Genomic DNA, 21,580 nt, shown 5'->3' on the forward strand with positions numbered 1-21,580 from the left:
TGATCTCCCATCCAATAAGAACACGGGGCGGGCCCAGGTTACAAAAGAATGACGAGCAAAAATTGTTCACATTTTGCACAGGTTTCTTTATTTAAGGGAAAATAGCGTTCACGTAGTAGAAGATATACACACGTCTTACATATGAGCAACACTTCCCACCTCAGATTCAAATACAAAATAAAAGAGACTCTAAAAGCAGTGCATAATAAGTTATAACTCGTGTATGAGGAACAGAACATAAATAGAAGTTACAAAAATGAATACAATATTTTTGGCAAACACGAATATATTTACAAGTATGGCTAAGGTCTGAATGACACGCATAAATCTAATTAATTAGAGGTTAAACAGGAGCTCTATCTACGTATCACTGAATGAAATTAAACATCATTTGTGCAAAACAATAACCAACGTGTAAATAATACTGTAACACTTTTGATCTGCTGCTCAGGTTGATTACTAAAGCAATGTAAAAAAAATATCAGAATGTCTTTTTATTGAACACACTTTTATAGGAGTTATGTACTTAGGTAGCCAGTGTAATACAGTGCAAACATACTGATTGCTTAAAATCCTTGTGTGCTGTGATGAATAATTGCTTCATAGCCACCTGCTTTATTTGAGTGACTAATTGTACAGTGATGTGACAGTGACGGCTGCTTTCATGCAACTGTGAGCTGCTCGTCTTTCCCTTCCAGCCCAGCTGCATGCTCTGGATTTTGACTCTGCTCATCTGCCATATTAAGAACTGTTTGCGGTGTGTTTTCGACAGATTTTGAGATTTCTCGTGAACAGGTTTGATCCAGAGGTGAATTTTGACAGAGGACGGTTCGGTTGGTGTCAAGCCCATCTAGACTAGTTGTGGTGGTAACCACAGAATCACCAAAGATTGTATTGGAAAAGACAGATTTGAAAGTGAATGAGGAGTCAAAAAGTGGCTCCTGCACAGCTGCTGGGTCTCTTGGAGGTTTGACAGGAGGAATGGGCGCAGGCTCACTGTTCTTAATCTCTGGCTCTGGTTGTTGATTCGGGCTTGCTGCTTCTTCCTTAATATTGCTCTCTGAATACTCTGAAACCTGGACAGGGACCAGGTCAGTCTTGACTATCACCTTGTAGTCACTGCTGACACTGGATCGTCGGGACGAGCCCTCTGCTGTTGAAATGACACTGCTTGCGCGAGGGAGACTTTTGGGAGACCACGGCCCTTTAAGTCGCCCTTCTTTTCCCATCGGGGAAGAGAAGCAGTTGAGGCAGCCAGACATTGAGGATGACTTGCCCTGAACATACAACACTGTGATTGGTGAACAAGCAGAGGCTTTGGTAGTTTCAACTTTGCTTGTGCTCAGTTTAGGATTCATCCCATTGAGTCCTGGATTGATTTTGCCTGTACCTCCTGAATCTGATGCGCGCCTTGTCATCTTCCCCCTTGACCCTCTTCGAATACTTTTTGTGCCCCTTCTAAGCCAGAAGTCCTGAGGCAGAACAGGATCTCTCTGTTTTGGTTCACATTGGATATCTGAAATCTTACTGTTAGCAGTGGGCATGGTAGAGGCTTTCTCTTTGTGCTGCTGCTTTGTGTGCAGGGGGGTTGAGGCATCACTGGGTGGTTGGTAGGAGGAGGAGGAAGAACGACGTGATGGAGGGTGCTGGACAGGGCTGCTTCCATTTGACCACGGCTCATTCTCCAGGCTCAGGTTGAACTCAACACTGCTCTCACTTTGGGCCCTGCTCTCAGCGCAATTCAGCCCTGAAAAGAGATTACAATGTTTTTTCAGAGCTAAAATTTATATGAAAATCATTTTAAAAAACATCTCTCTGCTCTTTCACCTTGATATGCTAAATGACCAATAGGGAGCAGCAGTTAACAGTTGCTGGCACTAAGGATCAACATAGAGATTAATATGAAACAAGGTCATGATTGCGATTTGATGGATTTAGTCTTAATTCCTGCATGTTTGTTGAATCCTCTAAATGAGTATCCCAAAGGTTTTACCGTGATTTTGCAGCTCATCATTGTCCTCAAGTCCAGATGGCAAATTGCTGTCATTTGAATGCTTATCTGTGGGGCAAAGAATAAAACAATTATTGTGTGAATGACACTTTTCTATGCTTAGGCAAGAACAGCGCGTGACAGTGTTTTAATTTAATTACTCTGCACTTTATTTTACTATATAATCAATTAAAATTAACAAAAGAAAAAACAAAAACAAAACAAACACTAGTTAATGGATGCCTCTACCTGTCAACTCAGAAACATCTGGAACAATGTCAGTGGTGGTGCTGTCGAGATGGACAGATGGCAGAGTGGTGGTATGAGGAAGGGGGAGGATGGACGAGATGGAGTCGGTAAATGATGAGGTCAGTGGGTCTTTCCTGCTTTCCTCCACATCAGCTTCTGACTCTTCCAGCTGTACTGAGCTGTCAGGCAAGCAGTTTACCTCTAATGGGGGCGAGGGACAGACTAAGCTGCTCAGGGCTTCATTGTTGGATGAAAGAATGGAAGAAGTGGGATGTGGATGACGTAAAGGAACAGAAAGATGAAATGGCTGTGAAGATTATGAGGGTTTTTTTTCCAGTAGTGTGGTCACTATATAAACAGATGTAAAGGATGGAGCTTTTACATTATAATCTCGATCTGTTTCGCTTTCACTGCAGCCTGGGATTACAAAGCTACTGCCACAAAAGTCTCTTCCTGCAATGCAGCATTTCTTTGACCTCTGTGGTTCTAATAAAATACCCCACACTGTTCCAAATATAGCCACTCTGTTAGAAAATAAGTCCTGCAGCAGCCTGTATCTGCAAGAACATGCAATATCATAACAAATAACTTTAAATTAGGCTGGTGAAATGAGTTTGCCAATGATGTCCACACTGCTAACACATTACCCAGTTATTTTAGAACTTGGGGACAATGACAAATCAGATATGAGTTAGTGGTATGCTAGCATTAAAAAAGCATAAAGCACAAAGCTGTTGGAATTACTGAAGTAAGTAAAAAGGGCAAGATGAAGCCAGACAACGGACCACAGTCTTTCTTACATATGGAACGCCGAAACAGGGACTTGACTTTGTCTCTGTCCTTCAGCCGGTTCCTCATACGGGGAAACATTTTCAGAGTGGCTTTTTAAGAGTGACCACATGGGAGACACGCAGAACAGATAGAAGGGAGGGTGTGGATGCCAGCAGAGAGTAAGGGGAAAGAAAGAGAGGGGAGAAGTAGGAAGGGCAAAGACAAGGGGAAAAGAGAGCCGAGGGTGTTGGGAGGAGTGAATAAAAATATAAAGACAAGAGAAAGACAAAGGGGAGAAATACTGAGGATTCCTCAAGAAACTTGACACACCTCATGCACTGGAAAGAATGATGCTTTGAACATGAAACACACACAACATACTCTGATTTTTAATACACTAAGTATGCTTCTGTAAGTTTTCTTTCTGAGTTACTGATAACTAGTTTGTTCACACACTGCCATTGGTATATGTATAGTTACCAAAATGCACATATAAATGATGTGGAAACAGGTTTAGTTTAAAATACACATATTTATTTAAGCTTTCGCACCTTGATGGAAAATCTTAAGGCAGAAAATGGCTTTTTTGTCAAATTCTGGGAAGATGAGCGTCCTTCACACGTAGATGTACATGGACCTGATTTGTCCGTCACTTCACTCATGCATCTCTGTACAGTGGCTGTGAATTGGATCTTACATGAACGCACCTGTATGATCTGCATGTTTCAGCTCTGATGATGATCTTTTGAATTTGAGAAGGAAATACTCACTGCTGTTACGTTGGGGTGAGATGACATCACATGCTGATGTGGAGGCTGAGCCTCCAGAGCCATTTGAGCTGATGAAAGAACTGTTGTCGTGACAGGAGAGCTGAGGCTCAGGAACGCCTGAGTGTGTGGGTGTGGGTGGGCGTTCAGGCCCATGCTCGCGGCTATTGGATTTCATCAGCTTCTTCAGCTTCAAAGTAATCCAGTTCCCACGTCTGTGGAAGAGCAGATAATTCAAGGGAAATCAAATAAATAATATAACACAGAGGATGGTCTGCACAGAAAATGCACTGGGCATCGATGTGGTTAAGCATCACCACTTACCCATCGAATTAAGCTTGAAATTCTTGTGATCAGATTAAACAATCAATACTTGAAGTTCATTCAGGAATATCTTAAAGATGTAAAAATGGTAAATGGTAAATGGCCTGTATTTATATAGCGCTTTACTAGTCCCTAAGGACCCCAAAGCGCTTTACATATCCAGTCATCCACCCATTCACACACTGGTGTGATGTATCCCAACAGAGACCGTCACTCTCAGTGTGCAGGCTTACTTCTAGTTCCAATTAGGGCTGCTCGATTATGGCAAAAATGATAATCACGATTATTTTCACTGAAATTGAGATCACGATTATTTGACGATATTTATTTAACCCTTTAAGACCTACCATAGAACCAAGTCCACCAGAGCTTATATATATATATTTTTTTACATGTTGTAGTGCCATTTGTGGGAGCATTTCAAGTTGCTATACATCAATACAACTGTTATAGCCCATATTTTAATAATATGTATGCATTAAGTCCATAGTAATTACATAAATTGCAAAAAAGTGCAATAAACTACAAAAAAATTGAAAATCGCTTTTGTTTTGTTTACATATATTTCTACTTGGAGAAATTTAAGAGGTTTATCCCTCAAAACTTTAAATACAATAAAGTTGCAAAAAAATAGTTTCCCACCACAGGAAATTTATTTTGAGTGTCTTCATAGTTTTATTTTGGAGATACAGCAATTTTTATATACTGCAGGAAAAACAAAAAACAATCCTATGATGCAGATTTGCAAAGAAAACAGCAGGTGCATCATTTCACTGTGGGAAGTGTTACGAACAGCTGATAGGAACGGCAAAGCGTGTTTCTGGAATATTATGTTTTTGTTCCTGCAAGCGCTTTTTATGCAATTTTTGCAAAGCTATATGTGGAACGAAACCGTGACCGAGGACAAGCTGATGGCATAAGATGTAAGTACAACTCCTCCGGTTTCATATGCAAAACAAATTATTGCGCTATAGCTTACACGGTCCAGGTTCTACAGGGATTTAAAAATAGTTACGCAAAACGGAGCATGCTGCTCTGACTGGCTTTAAAGGGTTAACAATGACTTTAAAAAAATAATATAAAATAGTGTGCAACACCACTGAAGTTTTTTTTTTTTTTTAAACTCTCTTTTCAACCAACGGCAGTCACTCTCCAAATAACTTCTGCTTAGCTTTCCGAGCTTCCCTCGGGTCCTCTTAATCAGCGTCTCCAACCTTTTTTGCGCCACGGACCGGTTTATGCCCGACAATATTTTCACAGACGGCCTTTAAGGTGTCGCGGATAAATGAGGGAGGGGCTAATAATCGGCTCAGTCATTTTTAATGATCGTTGAAAGCCCAGATCGTAATCGTGATTAAAATTCGATTAATTGAGCAGCCCTAGTTCCAATGGTTTCCAAAAGTTGAACAGGAGGCAGAGCCTTCAGGTATGAGGATCCTCTAATTAGTATAAGTATAAGGCTTAGTGACTCACGTGAGCCTGAAGCTAGCCTGAGTTATGCAGCTATAGGTTCAGGCTGCTGAGGGTCTTGCCATGATGCACTGAACATTTCACTTTTCTTTATCCTTATGCATTCACATGCCAGAAATATGACTACATACAAATGAATCATGTTCCATGCTATGAAATTGCCTTAAGTGATCAAATAACTGTCTCTATGAACTGGAATTTATGTAAAAAGTTATAAAACTTGTTTCATCAACATAAACATGAAAATAAAGGTGTCCCCTTACCTGCGAGGAGGCGAGGGCTCATAAAACTTATATTGGTCCATTATCTTTTCCTCCAGCTTCTCTTTCTGCCTCCTCAAATGATTAAGCTTGTCACTGAAAAGAGAGAGATTATAGGTTAATCATCAATAGAATTTAGGTCTCACTAAAGGGGCATTTTTGATATCCTAATTAGCGAAATGTTTTGTTGTCTGCAGGTACCAAACATTGTTAAGTCCATTAGCAAAATACTATAGCATGAAGATTTGATCATGGTAAACTTACTATTGTCCTGTGCACTTACATATACTGGCGTTCTTCAACATGAAAGAGATCTTTGCTCTCCATAGTCTGCTCCAGCAAAGTCCGGTTCTGTAGCATCAGGGTCTCAATCTGGGCGAGCAGGTGGCGGTTCTCTTCCTCGAGGTTGCCCTTCAACTGGCTCAGCAGCTAAGCGTCAGATGAACATGCATGCTTATAAATAAACATCTATCAAAAGTCGCACTGATATGCAATTGTGAAAATAGGGTTGATAGGTTTCAGCCCCTTTGGAATTCTGAATTGGTTAAGCATTTGAAAAAAATGGTTGAAAGTTGTTATTTTAATGCAACTGTCAGATTATTCACAGGATTTGAAAGCATACCTCACACTGGTTTGTGAGTTTTGTGCACGTGATGTCGAGCTGCTGATAGTCCTTTTTGAGCTTCGAAAAGTCTGCCTCTAGCCACGTGTGCTCCAGCTTGGCCTCATTCAGCTGGCTCTTGAGCTGCTTGTGATCTGATGTCAGCGCTTCGTTATCGTTAAGAAGCTGGCGGTATGTCTGGTTCAGCCTTAAAAAATTATGTATCATGAGAAAAATTTCCTTTGTTGATATATCCACATATATATACATGCTCTGGAGTTTGTGTGTGTGTGTAGGTTTGTGTGCATGCACGTTCTCACCAGTCTTTCTCATCACGGAGTCTGCAGCACTCAGCAGCCGTTGTCCTGTGCTGTTCTTTCTCCAAAGCCATCCTCATCTGCTCCTCCTTGAGGGCTTTCTCCAGGTCTTCTAATTTGCTACGTTGCTGCAACAGGCTGTTGTATCTAAATAACAATCCAAACATGAATATGAAGTTCATGTTTGGGTTTAGGTTAACTGGCAATGCTCAGATTAAAGATATGAATGATCCTTAAGACAAGTGGTTTAAATGAACTTGTATGCAAACTTTTACCATCGTCCACAGCTCTCTTGTGACCTACCTGTCTTGAAGAGTGCGATGCTCCAGTTCCAGTGTGCGGTGGGCATTTTTCAGACAGCCGTGTTTGCCCATCAGGGCCTCATACTCCATGGCTTGTCGCTCATGCAGGACTGCCAGGCGCTCATGATCTCGTAACAGCTGCTCTTGAGCACCACGCAGCTCTTCACGTTCATGTATAGCACTGTCCCGTTCACTTTCTGCCTTAGACTGCTGCTGCTGCAGCTGAGTGTTTTGGGCCATAAGGGAGGCGCTCTGTGAATTCAGTGTTGACTTTTCCACCTGGAGAAAAACACCAAGGAATTAATGTAACATAAATAGTTTATGTATGCTGTTTACAAGAGCAGAAGCTTACCAGAGGATATTACAGAAGCTTTTATGTGAATTCTGTTACAGAGACTAGTGTGTATTGTAATGACACCTGCAGGGTTGCATTGTGTGTCTGCAATGCTGTGTTGTTCTCCTGCAGTGAGGCAGCCTGCCGCTGCAGGGCAAGGACCTGAGCCTGCTGGCTGTCAGACTGACTTTCCAGCTGTTTTAGCTGGGCTTGTAAAGCCTGGCGTTCTGCCTCCAGTGTCGCATTCTGCATAAGAGAGCAGGAAGATATTATGACAAACTGTAGCGTGGTATTAGCTTTAGCATAATTTGTGTGCCATTATCAAAAATAGGGAATCTCTGTGTACAGGAACCCATGATATAATTTAATATTGTACAGCTTTATGTGTTCTATGTTCCTCTTTATGTGTTTACAGAAATGTAAATGGACTGCTACTTATTTAGACACTTTTCTATTTTAACTGAGCACTCAAAGCACTTTTTACTACGAGTCTCATTCACCCAATCTCTCTCACACACACAATGTCACTTACATTTCTCTCGACTTCAATGAGGCGATCTTTTAGCTTTAGCAGTTCTTTGGTAGCTTCCTGACTTTCACGTAGCCATTCACTCATGGCCTTGCCAGTTTCTCTTGGAGGTGTGGAACTTGATGTTGTCCTCTCTTCCTCCTGCCTCTGTTGCAGGGCTTCATAGCTCAGCTTCACCTGTGTGATGGAAGACAGTCGTTCAAGTGGATCCAGAGAAACTAACAGGTCTGGGAAGCTTAACTTTATTCCTTACACTCTTTAGTTCCTGGCGCAGCTGCTGATTCAGAGAGGAGGATTCCTGCAGACGGGCCTCCAAAGAAGCCAACTTGTCGTCTTTTATCTGCAGAGACTTTTTCAGAGATGTCTCCAGCTCAGACTCGAGCATTTTGAACCTGCTGTGTATAGAAAATTATTTTGCGTTATAAAACTTTGCATTTGTTATAACATTCTCTTAAATAGTTACGTGATGGGAACAGAAAGCTCCAAAGAGTATGCACAGACCTGTTATCTGGTCTCTCTTGTTCAGCCTGATGTGCACTCTCCTGGTTCAGGACCTTCATTTCCAGCTCATGGGAAAGCCTCTCTAGTTCATTGTCTCTTTGCTGGGTTCTCAGCTTCTCGCTAACTAGCTCCTAAAGATAGACAATACATTTCAAATAAAACAAACAGGTTTCCATAATAGCAGTATTGCTTAATCAGAATCAAAATCAGAATACTTTATTAATCCCTAAGGAAATTATGTAAGGGACGGCAATGTCATTTAGTTGGCCTGAAGTAGTTATATGAAGACTGCCACTAAAGGTTAAGGTGCTTAACACATTTATTAGACCACCACTCATAAAAAATAAAGAAAATATGAATATTTTAGAAATCTGTCAAAAGCTTGTGTAAAACTAAAAATTATATTGTTATTTATTAGGTAAATAACAAAATGAATTCATGTTTATACCTAAATTTGAGCCAGCAAAGTAGACAATTTTTACTGCAAGTAAACAATTAAAATTTGGGATCTTAATCAAAACATAATGATGTTCTTTACTATTTTTTCAGTATTTTTAGTAAAACTGTAAATTTGAAAATTCATGAATAACAACAATATTTTTATTTTAGTGTTAAAAATGTAATGTTGATATAAAAAGCTTGTGCTTCTGGTGTATTAATGATTACAGAAACACAAAATAAAATCATTTTAGTAATTACCAGTACGGTTAGGCCAGCTTTGGCATAAACCTTAGATTGGGTGACAGTCTAATAAATGTATTAAACGCTGTCGGTCATGTTATGCATCCAGTCAGTCCTCACTTCTCTGAGGGTTGCCAGGGTTCTCTGGTCGATAGCAGCCTGCTTGGTCAGTTCTCTGTTGTCTCTCTCCAGGCCTTTCACCCTCTCAGCAGTTTCCCTTAATCCGTCCACTTCCTTTACAAGAAAACGCATCTCCCTTTCCAAGCTAGCCATACAGACATTACTGCTGTCTAATTTGGCTTCTTGGATTTCAGCCTGAAATACAGGAAAGTAGAACAGTCGATAAGGTTTCCAAACATTATCTAACGCTAGAAAACTGATATCTTTATTTTTTTTTAAAAAATTGTCCACCTGTTGCCGGAGTCGTCGATTCTCTTTCTCTAGCTGCCTCTTGTCTCTCTCCAGGGCAGTTGTTTCATGCTCCAGGGTCTGCTTCTCTGTTTCTAACTGCTCCAGGCGTCGTGCAGAGATGCGAAGTTCCTCTAAAGAGGCCTGCAGGCTCTGATTCTCTGCTTCCAGCTCCTCAACCTCTGCCTCTAGACGCTGAACCTTTCGGTCTTGAACATGGAGAATGATAGAAGAAATAAATTAATCTGAAAATGTTTTGCTATATAAGTACAAAAACACTACTTATTTTCTATGGGACCTACCAGTGTTGTCAAGTGAAGTTTGTAGATGCTGATTTATTGTGTCCAGGGCCCTGCATTTGGCCTCTAGCCGCTGTGTGTGCTTGCTGGCATAGGAGGAGCGTGTTGGCAGACCTGTGAAGATGCTTTCATGGCGGGGACTGCTGTTCTTTGAGCCAGGCGAGTGATCATGTGACCTCACAAAATAATGGCGCCTATTGTGATTGTTTTCTAAGACTTCCAAATCAGACATCCTTTCTTTGAAATGGTCTCCACTATCTCCATCCTCTAGCTGTCCTTTCTCCTGGATATTACGCTCTGGATTAGCTGTGAGATGGTTCACACTCTGGACTCGCTCCAACTCCTCGGTGTCTAGCTGCTGATGGCATCTTAAATCCCCATTTAGCATCGACTCTGTTACAATACTGAGGGAGACTCCATTAGAGTGATTTTTAGCATTCGAGCAGGAGGTCTGCAACACAGAGGACTCGTCTGTTGATGAGGTACAGTTGTTACTACACATCGCCAGGTGGCTATGTTTGGTTTGTGTGATGTTATTAACAGAAGCTCTGAGCTCCTCTATAATCTTCAGGAGATGTTTGTTCTCTTTCTCCAGTTTCAGCAATCGACTGCAGGCCCTCTCACTGACCTCCTCACTCAGGGTCTGCTGGCCTTTTGACAAACACACAGTTAGTTTGCAAGACGCTTGAGAGAAACAAGTGAAAATAGCTCACTTTTCTAGGAATGTTATTAACTGGTCACTTTCACATTCTGCAATGCTGCTATTTGCAAAAATATCATTAAAAATAAGTTTGGTATCAGTAGAAGCGCCACTCATATGTACAGACATGCCTCTGATTCACTTTTTGTAACAGAGATTCATTTAACAAAGACAATAAAAGTCACATCTTAAGCCTGATTGTTGAGTATTTCAAGTAAATAACTTATTTAAGAGATGGCACAATAATGCATGCACACCTTTACATAACTTATCCTTATCTACTCTCACTGGAAAGTACACTATATTGCCAAAAGTAGTCACGCATATGAACTTGAATGACACAGCATTCTTAACTCGCAGAGTTTAATATGATGTCGTCCCATCCTTTCCTGAAATAGCAGCTTCACATTTTTCTGGGAAGCCTTTCCACCAGGTTTAGGCGTGTGCTTATGGAACATTTTGACCATTCATCCAGAGGTTGGACATGATGTTGGACGAGAATGCCTGGCTTGTAGTCTCAGGACTCTGTGCAGGCCAGTCAAGGTCTTTCAGGCCAAACCTGCTGATCCATTTCTTTTAGGACTTTGTGCACTGCTCATCTGAATGCACTGGGCTATCTTCAAACTATTCCTATACATTAGGAGCATTAAATTGTCCAAAATGTCTTCATTCTTTTCACTGGAACTAAGGGGTCTGTCAGGGGCTGGGTCTGTAGCCTGACATTTTGAGGTTGTTTTTGTATTATTGGTGCCTTATGTTATATTGGAAATATGTTAAGTTCTTGTGTTGCTATTATTAGTTAGGACAGGGGTGGGCAACTCCAGGCCTCGAGGGCCGGTGTCCCTGCAGGTTTTAGATGTGTCCTTGAACCAACACAGCTGATTTAAATGGCTAAATTAGCTCCTCAACATGTCCTGAAGTTCTCCAGAGGCCTGGTAACAAACTAATCATGTGATTCAGGTGTGTTGACCCAGGGTGAGAGGTTAGCCACACCGGCTATGCAGCCGTGACAGGGCCGAGCCCAACTGAAAATCAATCCCATGCCATAATCCATCCTCCACCAAACGTTACACTTGGGATAATATAGTCATAAAATTATTATTCTCCTGGAAAACTATAAAACCTAGATTTATCCATTGGATTGGCAGATGGGGAAGTGTGATGCATCACTCCAGAGTCCAGTGGGGGCATGCTTTACACCGCTGTATCCAATGCTTTGCATTGCACTTGGAGATGTAAGGCTTGGATACAGCTCTTCAACCATGGAAACCCATTCCATGAAGTTATCTACACACAGTTCTTGAGCTAATCTGAAGACCACGTGAAGTTTGGAGGTCTGTAGTGACTGACTCTGCAGAAAGTTGGTCACCTCTGCACACTACCTGAATTCAGTGATTTGGATGGGTAAGTGAATACTTTTGGCAATATATTGTAGATTAGCCTAAGCTCTCATTATTCCTTCTTTACACCCACTCTTACCCTGGGAGCTTTCTGTGGTCTTGGAGAGTTGCTCTAACTCCCAGCCTAGGTGCTGGGACTCCTCCATACTCCTCCTCTGTGCCAAACACAAAGCCAAGTTGTCCGTTTGCAATTCCTCAATGCGCCTCCGATCTGCCTCCCTCTCCTTAAGTGAAAACCCAAACTATAAGCGGTGGTATAAGAGCGCTACCTGTCCAGCTGGTGAACAAGCTAGATGAACATTAAAGATGAAATCTAACCTTCCAGATATTTTAAATGATATTTCTGGTAAACTCTGTGGAGATGTCTGACCTGTTCCATGTCATGGACCTGGGCCTTCAACAGCAGATTGTGTTTCTCCAGCTGGTGGATTTTATCTGAGCGTGCCCTCCAGCCTTCCAGTTGATCTTCCAAAACCTCTTTAGTCTCCTGGAGTACCCTATTATCCTCCTTTAGCTCCTGAAACATGAAAAAATATTTAAATTCACCTTAAATAGTAAACCACACTGAATCCCACCCAATCATCATATTTCTCTTTATTTGAATCTTTCACTACACTAGTTAATTAAAAGTCTATTGTATGTTTGTAATGTATGTATGTTCTACATGTATTTATTCTGCCTCAACCTCCACTTTGGCTTTGTAGAACTCCATCTTGTGCAGTTGCTCCCTGTAGCGTCCCACTTCACTCTCCAGCTTGTCCGCCTTGATGGCTCGCTCTCTCAGGGCATCCAGTTCATCACGGTAAGTGCGGGCTGCGCGTGCATCCAGAAGCAACTGGGAATTCTGGTAAAGTTAAGAGAAAAGAATGTTTTATAACAAAAAAGTCTTAAGCTTGATACAGCTTTTTATAGTCAGAAATTTCCGCCATAAACTCTAAAGTTCATCATCAAACATCAGTTCAACATCAAAAAGCTAAAACAGCAGAGAACACTGACTTAGTTTAGTTGGAAACACGAATGGAAGATTTGTGTGTTTTTTGTTATGGTAAGACGTGAACATCCAATCTGTTGTCATGTGATAACTTTATCAGGGAAAGCCAAGGCACATATAAGTAAGTAAAATGTTATTAATAAAGAACCTTTAGAGACAAAGATCATGATTAAGTGTTTCACAACAATATAAAATTTAAGGTGATATAATAACTTTTTCCATTCCACTAGACAAAAATGGCTGTAAGAAATTAAATACTGCTTTTATTTTCACTAAATATTTAATTGTTATAAATATATGAACCATGTTAACTAGTGTGACCATCTAAGCCACAAATGCAAATTGAGATTTCCCGAGCAGACAAATCCACAGGGGCTTTAGCTGTACATCTGAGTCAGTGTTCAGAGGTTTAAGTTAGTAGTTATTAAGCACGGAGCTGCAGCAAAGTACAGCGTTCAATAATCTGCATAAGCTGCAGAGAGGTCAGGAGGTTACTGTTTGTCACCATTAGCTGTGATTTTTTTTTTTCTTTTTTCAACGTGTTCTTTGACTTCAGACCTCCTGCTGGATTCTCTTCAGCTCAGCCTCCATGTTCTCCAACTCATGTCTGCAGTCCAGCATTTGTTCACTCTTCTCCTCTCTGGTGTCATGTGTGGATCACAGAGAGACATAAAGTTGGGAGGTTAGCATGCGCTACATTTTAAACACGAATTGAAAATGTTTAAATAATAAGTAAGCATAACAGAAATATAAGCAATTCTGACAAAATGGATCAAACATTAGCTGTTAAGCTTCATTTCTTTCCTTCCCACATGCTGATGACAAAAAAAGTGTGTTCATTTTCTTATATAAAAAAGAATAGTCTAAGGCCATTCAAAAAAATCAGAGCATGGCTTTATGTGACATTGTGTTTCTGAACAGTATGTGAGCTGATGGGATGGACAGCAATGATGGAACTGAGATCTTGATTGGATCAGCTTTAGCGTGCGTGTGTTCGTGTGTGCAGTATCTGCAGATATGCAGAGCAAATATGGGTCAGTGGTAGTGCATAGGCATTGAACCTGCCAAGCAGGCAGTAATGTGGGCCAAACTCTGCAGGGCATCTCTTATCCTGTACTCTCTCTCTCTCTCTCTGCCTCCTATTTATTCCCTACTGGCAGTTACACAGAGGAAACCCATTTACCAATCAGCACCGTTAGGAGGAACTCTACAATGCTTAACCTAATAATCTTTTAATGTGGGAGAAAAGCAAACGCTTTACTCTGCAAACATTTTGGTGACATGAAGGGGACAAAAGATGAAATAAATCTGGGCAGAAAAGTTCTACAAAAATTCCAACTTACTACAACCTCTTTTGTATTAGTTTGCCTTTTTTTAACGTTGATCCAATCTATGTAGTAACTTTCATATGAAAATGTTCTGATCTCCAGTTAGTGTAAAATATATCTTAACTTTTTAAGCTAATTTTAGTCAACAAACAAAGAAAACAATTATTTTTCCCACCTATCACATACTTACAGTTCTTGTCTAAGTCGTCTGATCTTTGCCTTAGAGTCAGCCAGTTCGACTGCAAGGTGTTGCTGGGTCCCCACCTGCTGCTGCTGAATTGTAGGAGAGTAGCTGGCAGACTGTGGGCTGGAGGGGCTACTGAGCAAACTTACCACACCCTCTTTCTCCTGCATTAGCTCTGCTATAGTCTGCAAATAGGAAGCAGGATTAATACTACAGGTTGAACATTAGTGATGAGTGTACAGTATCTGAGCTCAGTCTAAAATGAAAAGCATCTTAATAAAATAATATCCATTGTTCCTATAAAAATATGTAGCTAATACTGTTTGTAAATATGAAAATTAAGTACCTCCAGATGGGTATCCCTCTGATCCAGCAGGTGTCGGAGGTGTGTGGTCATGTTCCTTACTGCTGCCTCCATATCATCGGGGTGCAGCTCACTAGACTCCAACCACTGCAGATCCAGCACATTGTCTTGACTGTGAGTCAACTGTTAAACACGGGACATGACAATCAGCGTAGTTGAGGAAAGAATAATACAAAACACAGCAACTACACAAACAACTGCACAAAAACAAATGATTACCTGTAAAAAAAAAAACGCTGTAGCATTCAAAGCATATGTCATATAAAGTCAAATACCTCCTGAATATGAGCAGCTATTGCTGCTTTTGTCTCAAAGTCAAGTGTCTGGATTCTCTCAATGTACTCCTCTTTCTTCTCACACTGTAAAAATGCAAAAATGCACAAATCTGACCCAGAAACGTAAAACATAAACACCATTTTAAAATATGAATCACTCAGTATTTACCTGAACTGCACATCCCAATAGTAATAGCAAAAGTTTCCTCATTTCATCCAGGCTTTGTTCTATGAGAGTAAAGAAATTGAATTATTGGAAAACAAACCCACTGGATCGAAGTAGGACTGCTGTCACGGATTTAAACTGAACACAGCGCTGTTTGGTGTATTTGGGTCATCACTCGCCGAAGCATTGCCATCAGAAGTTAGTGCGGCTATCAGACTGATAGCGGTGTGCAGTTGAATTAAAGGAGCTGAAAAGAGTCTGTTTCATTTTACAGACTCAAAGGTTTTCATTGTTAACTATTCAGAAATCGCTGACCACTGAAAATCAAGCGGTGCATATTGGGAATGTATAATCGTTTTAAAGAGCATACCACAGTAAGGAGTCCTGCCAAGCAGCAACACATTTGGCAAAGGAGTCATGATTAATTGTCTCAGATTATCCTACAAAAGAAGAGACAGAAAAGAGAAGAGAGATGGTTAGAGAAAAACCCCACATTTGGGTTAAAGTGAAACAAGGACAAAACACTTCTTGCATTCTAGCCAAAGTGTTTGAATAGATGGAGAAGTATGTATGTACAGCACATAGGACCTGCTCAAATACATGTATAGAAACACTGCCAACAAATGGTGAGTGCTCTGAATGGGTAAATGACAGAGCCAGTTTCCCTGGTGCCGTGGTGAAATTCTGTAAAACTGCTGCAGCCTTGTCCCTGCCTAAGTTTCCCATCATCCTTTCTTTTTGAACCTTATGCGAAAGCTCCTCTATAGAACTGCACTTGTTATTATTCTGTCTCTTTCATATTGAATCACTGCATCTCCTTAATGTAAGCTTTAGCTCCATTAGGTCAAAATCAAACAAAAATACACTAATTCAAACAGCTGCAGCTGCACTATTTGTTTAGCACAAATTATTAAATGACAGCAAGCTAGATGCTATACTCATGTTGTAATTGTAGACAGCGTCATACATACTAAACATGTTAGCCTTGTAACTTTGAACCATGTTCACACACTGACATTTAGCTGAAAGTTCCAGTTAAACCAGTGCAGCGGTCAAGTCTTTTAACTGATCTTAGAGAATGAAAATAACCAAAAATAGACTGCAACACTTCTAGATGCCCTAGATCTACAGTGCCTTACTAATAATAATTTTAATGCAAAAATAAACATGGCACGCTGCAGTTTATCTCAGACTGTCTCTGTTTCCATTCACTGGGGACAAACAACTTAAAATGTGTACAGTTAGGTCCTGAAGTCTTTGGATAGTGACACAGTTTGTGTAATATAGCTGTTTGTGTAACGTTACTGTATAGAGAAGTCGAGTGCAGAGTTTCAGCTTTAACTCGATGAGTTTAACGTAAGTATAGCATTAACTGAACTGCAGACGTTTTTATACATAGTTCCTCATTTTCAAAGTTTCAAAAGTAAGTGGACAAACTGACATAATTTTAAAGAAATAAGGATTGTTCTAACATTTGGATAAAAAAAATCATTTACAGCAAGTCTTAAGTCTAGAACCCATGAAGATCACGAAATACTGTTCCCTCCATTGAGATGCTCTACCAGACTTTTCCTCCTGCCTGCCTTCTGTTGGTTCTCTCCTCCGTCAGTTATGCCCTCAATAACTGAAAAGCCTGTTCTACTGAGGTGAGATAAGATAACTGATTTGGCCATTGAAGAATATCCCACTTCTCTGCCTTGATAAACTCTTGGTTTGCTTTTACAGTGTGTTTGGGTCACCATCTATTTATGCTGTGAATTGCTGTTCAATCAATTTTGCAACATTTAGCTACATCAGAGTAGAGATCATAGCCCGGTATAGTTCAGAATGCACAGCCCGTTCTCACTCCCGAGGCGTAACATGTCGACGTTTTGTCACCTAGCGTAAAATGTTACGCTTTGGGAGTGAGAACGTGTTGGAATGCACCCTTTTTAAAGAATAATTTGTCCACTGTTAAAGTTTCTGACAGATTGATTCTAGTTTTTCAGTCTAAAGATTATCTTCACTTGCATGGACATCCCTTTGGACCTCATTACTGAGTTTGTCAATTGTTCTGTTACTTTTCAGCCTCTAAGATTAGTATAAAAATAGACGATCTGTATAAAATTGTGTATAATTCCTAAACAATTAATGCATTTTTTTGATTTCTTGAATTAAAGATGAAAGTCTGAACTTCATTGAATGTTGACTCTTTGATTTAAAATGCATTGTGTTGGTGTGCAGAGGGACTATTAACAACATAACTAGCAGACATACATGTATGTTTTCAAAAAGCAACTACAGTAGAAATACTGCTACTGTGGTTTCATTTGTGTGGATTATCCTTTCCTTAAGATAATCAATTCATTGTCCTGTTCTCAGTGAAATCGCTTCTCTGGTGATTCTGACTGATTTCAAGGGTTAAATTGTGCTTAATTACTCTGACACAGACAGAAAATCCAAGATTTTAACACCACTGGTGTCTGCCCATGAATTTTGCAACTTTATACGTCAGTCTAAAGCTCTGTCTGTGACTCTGACTGCAGCTTTACTCTGGCTCTGGCTGTGCTCTAATGCCGCTCCTGTGCCGATTACACAGATGTTCACATGACTGAAATTTAGGCCATGCATCTTAAGAAGAACTAGTCATCCAGTATGTTGAAGTTAAAGTAAACCCAGACTATATTATAATCTGATGTTAAGGGAGATTGAAAGCTTAGCTGCTGCTGTATCTATAAAAAAAAATGGGAACTCACCAGGTAAAATGTCTTGATCTGCTGCACGAGAAAGTTCAGGTTCTGGATCCTCTGACTTGGATCCTTGCTCATTTTCTTTGCACCCTGAGATGAAGCTGAAGGATTTCTGAAAATGTAACATAAAAGTGTTTTACTTGACATTACTGCCATTTTCAAACCAACCAGCAAGCAGTCAAACATAATTAACATGTTTGGATAAGAAGAAGCTGCAACTGATAGAAATCTTGACTCGGAAACATTCACAAGATCCCTATTCATTCCCAACTTTAGCCTGTGTGACATCATTCCTTCCTGCCAACAAACTGGAGTTTTGTTTTGTTGTGTTTCTAAAGCTTGATGTTGTTATAGGTTGTTATGGAGGTAAGATTTCATTACTGAGAAAGTGAAACATATATATACGCTTAATATACGATGATAAAAAGAAGAAGGCAAAGCGTAAAAAGAGTCAGTCATAATTATTGAAACAGACACAAATATAATGCTGAGCTGCCGAGTCTCCCTCTGTGTGCTGTTTGTCCTGTTCTGTACTCTTTCCCCCTCCCATCTGTGTCCCAGTGGCACTAAACACCAGGCCCTAATCCCAAAGGGTCTTCCCAATCCAGGAGATTATCCCGCCTCTTCCCCTCCCTTCAGTGCAACTTTTTTTTTTCATGTAGAACTGGTTATTGTGACCCTGGGGAGATAATTGGGGTGAATGGATACTATAGATTTGCAATGGCTAAAGAGCATTATCCACAAGTGCACTCGATCATAGTTTTTTTCCTCTTTCTTTGGAGTGCTTCAGTTTTAGTTAGGAGTCATCTATCAATCTTTGAAGTGTCATTTAACTTGCACATGAAGGCTTAACACACTGGTTTGGTAGTGTTTGCTAAGGACGAGGGTAATTCCCTCAGAACATAAGGCAAAACTATCATAATCTCTTAAGTAGCATCTTGCCAGTATGGATGAGGTCTCTCATGTTTTGGTTAATCTCTTGCCTTCAGTCTGGTCTGTCTGACATCTCTGGGTAACTTTTATGCTAATTCTAACATTTATGTCAGACACCCAAACCTGTCAGTAATGAGGAAGTCTGCAGCTGACTACAAAGATCCCCTTTATTACTGCAGAGTAACAAAGCTGGTACTGTTGATCCCTGGATAAGAATGTTAGCAGATGCTTCATACAGTATCAGTGGATGCTACACCATGAAGCAAGAGGATCAGAAATCAGCAAAAAAAAAAAGATTCTTTATTGACCACAGTCAGCCAAAAATCTGAATTTATCTTGACACAACTTAGATTGAAAATCAGATAAATGAACAGGAGGCTCAAACTGGGATAAAATTACTTACATTTGGGTCATTATGTCGTTTAGAAAGACTCCATCCAGCAGTTCAGAAAAATCCAAGTGCATGCCCCCATCATTTGGCACGAATGTCCTCACCTAAACAGCAAAGAGAATATGGGATTTGAGGTCGATATCACAGTATCTGTGAGGAGACCAGAGCATTGTACATCACTTACCCAAGTGACAAGTGGGCTCAGCATGAACTGATCCAGACAGGGCAGAAAAACTCCACTCTCCATCGTTAGCTAGGCTTTGAGTGACTGGTCTCAATAGAACATCCAAGTTGATTTAATCAAGAAAAAAAATATGATAGCACGAAATACATCTTTTAAATGAAGTGATCCAATCGTCTATTCAGGTCGTCCCGTCCATCTTCTTTAGAGAAGAATTCCCTCTGACACTGCGCTTTGAATTGTCTTTGCTTTCTCTCACAAACTCGTAAAATCTCGCGGTTTAATTTTCGATAAGTGAACGTTTAAACATGTGCGGATTTTGTCCCGGAACAGCACACACGGACATCCATCCTCTCTGGTCCTCTGCTGCAAAGGCATCTGCTGTCAATCCTCCTCCTCCCCCCCCCCCCCTCCTGCTCTCTGCTCGTCGCACTGAAAGAGTTGGCACTGCTGTATTAGGGATGTTTAAAGGAGCAAAGAAGTTTGAAAAAGTGGCATTTGAGCCAAATAGAAATATCACCTCCCTAATATAATTTAACTCTAAAAAAAAAAAAAAAACCCCTTGGGTTCATATTCTGAAGTTACTGCAGCAGAAACGCCGAAATAGCTTTGCCTTTAATCTGTTACCATGGTGATAGCGCCCCCACCCCTTCCTTTCAGCAGCAGTAGCCTCTTTTCCACCGGGCAGCAGAAGTAAGGCTGCTGCTGCTGATACATCCACTTCAGCTGTAGCCACTTAGCATTGCTCGTAGATGCCAAGTGGAGCTATTAAATCCCTCTACTCCCCCAAAAAGAAAATGCAGCCCACCGGTAATTTTATACAGAAATACACAGTCCAACCCAGAAAGCACAGCAATCACTAAAAGCGTTAATCTGAATTCAAAAGGTTGCTAGACTAATCTAGATACATATCAGAGACGTCGTTGAGGTTCTTACCTCTGAATACATCAGAATACATCCAAAATAAACTCACAGTACAAAACTTTGGCACGCAAAAGACCATAATGGTGTAACAGCACCACCTCGTGTTTAAGTTATACATTTTTTGTGCACAATTTCTAGATAAATTATGTTTCATCTTGTTCTCTCTATAAACTCCACAAGATGCTCGGTTGAACTTTCCCTCGTCCGATGTAAACTTATTTTAAACTCTTAATAAACAGTCATGAGTCTACTTCTCACCTTCCGGTGTTACACTCTCAAGACTCCGGGCGGAACACATGGGTAAATGCAATTCCCATTGCTACAAATTACAGTTTATACATTTAAAATCGTAAAGTTGTGTTTATATTAAGAGTGTCACAATAACCCTGAATGATATTGATATCTGGTCAATATTACTCTTAAGATAACATCATGAACAATTGTGCAATTGATCTTTCTATATGTTTTGTTCATTTATGATTCCAACAATAACTGTAAATGTGTACAAGTCTACATTACTGCTTTAGAACAGTAGAATGGTAGTTCCTAAAGTGGGTTGAGGCACCCTGCTAGGCCTCAAAGGTACTGCAGATTGGCTGCAGAAATAAGAGAAATTGTGAGTATGTACAGTTAGACAGTTTGATTTATAAGACAGAATTCAAATTGGTAATAGCAGGTTAGTTTGTGGTACGACTCATTAATCTGACCTAAATTTTTTTGCTCTTGTACTGAAAGTGGGTCATACATTGGCCTTAACACTAGGTAGCATTAGCAATTTATAGCCAACAGCCTGTGTTGCTTATATTTTTTTGAGTAAAATGTTCAAGGAAATACATCACTTTCATTTTGTTTAAAGTTAAGATTTAAGGCCCCACTGAATTTTCTGATTTGTGAGTGGGCTGCACCACTCTTGACTTTAGTAATTGTTGCTACAGAAAGATACAGAAATTAATTACTCGATATGACATATGATCCTCCACATTTACTTACAAATAAACATTATCATACATTTTTATACAGAAGAATTTTTCTTCTTGTCTCCCATCACTCACAGTACCATGGGTTCAGACGTTTGCTTAAGGACGAAATCTTTAAATGGCTCAAATGAGCAGGAGAAATGAAAACAACTTGGCCTTTAATACATTGCCTAGAAACAAATACTTCTGTTTTTAGTGTACAGGTAACACTTTTCTCTCTCCTTTTTGGGTATT

At 40.2% G+C, this 21,580-nt stretch overlaps 1 protein-coding gene across 6 annotated transcripts; it reads right to left on the reverse strand.

Moving 5' to 3' along the window:
• Window positions 1–63: 63 nt before the first annotated feature.
• LOC146708331 (girdin-like) lies at window positions 64–20,084 on the reverse strand. 6 transcript variants are annotated; one of them, XM_085460159.1, is made up of 29 exons: window positions 19,449–20,084; window positions 19,277–19,368; window positions 17,947–18,052; window positions 15,582–15,651; window positions 15,215–15,273; window positions 15,046–15,129; window positions 14,753–14,893; window positions 14,413–14,591; window positions 13,453–13,534; window positions 12,589–12,747; window positions 12,274–12,420; window positions 11,983–12,058; window positions 9,807–10,454; window positions 9,508–9,713; window positions 9,217–9,411; window positions 8,416–8,546; window positions 8,168–8,309; window positions 7,918–8,091; window positions 7,470–7,631; window positions 7,053–7,330; window positions 6,753–6,896; window positions 6,454–6,640; window positions 6,115–6,260; window positions 5,835–5,927; window positions 3,781–3,992; window positions 3,040–3,120; window positions 2,240–2,476; window positions 1,994–2,059; window positions 64–1,747 (listed from the first exon to the last, which is right to left on the reverse strand). In XM_085460159.1, exons 1-29 carry the CDS (start codon window positions 19,509–19,511, stop codon window positions 663–665), a joined length of 5,445 nt encoding a protein of 1,814 aa, XP_085316285.1. In that variant the 5' UTR covers window positions 19,512–20,084; the 3' UTR covers window positions 64–662. The 6 variants fall into 6 exon arrangements, with proteins under 6 accessions (XP_085316285.1, XP_085316284.1, XP_085316283.1 ...); XM_085460158.1 differs by having other exon boundaries at window positions 8,168–8,306; window positions 11,983–12,127; XM_085460157.1 differs by having other exon boundaries at window positions 11,983–12,127.
• Window positions 20,085–21,580: the final 1,496 nt, after the last annotated feature.

Source organism: Copadichromis virginalis, linkage group LG6 (genome assembly GCF_057382275.1).
Source record: "Copadichromis virginalis isolate Kocher_CV1m ecotype Utaka linkage group LG6, C_Virginalis_male_GT1.1, whole genome shotgun sequence".
NCBI lineage: Eukaryota > Metazoa > Chordata > Actinopteri > Cichliformes > Cichlidae > Copadichromis > Copadichromis virginalis.

What these genes read in the sequence shown, in the direction of transcription:
- LOC146708331 (XM_085460157.1), bottom strand. Translation starts at nt 19,511, where the DNA reads ATGGAGAGTGGAGTTTTTCTGCCCTGTCTGGATCAGTTCATGCTGAGC. An exon ending in TCTACAAAGCCAAAGTGGAG is followed by an intron (nt 12,421 to 12,588) that starts GTTGAGGCAGAA and finishes TTCATGTTTCAG; the next exon opens with GAGCTAAAGGAGGATAATAG. An exon ending in CCCTGGCAACCCTCAGAGAA is followed by an intron (nt 8,547 to 9,216) that starts GTGAGGACTGAC and finishes GTCTATCTTTAG; the next exon opens with GAGCTAGTTAGCGAGAAGCT.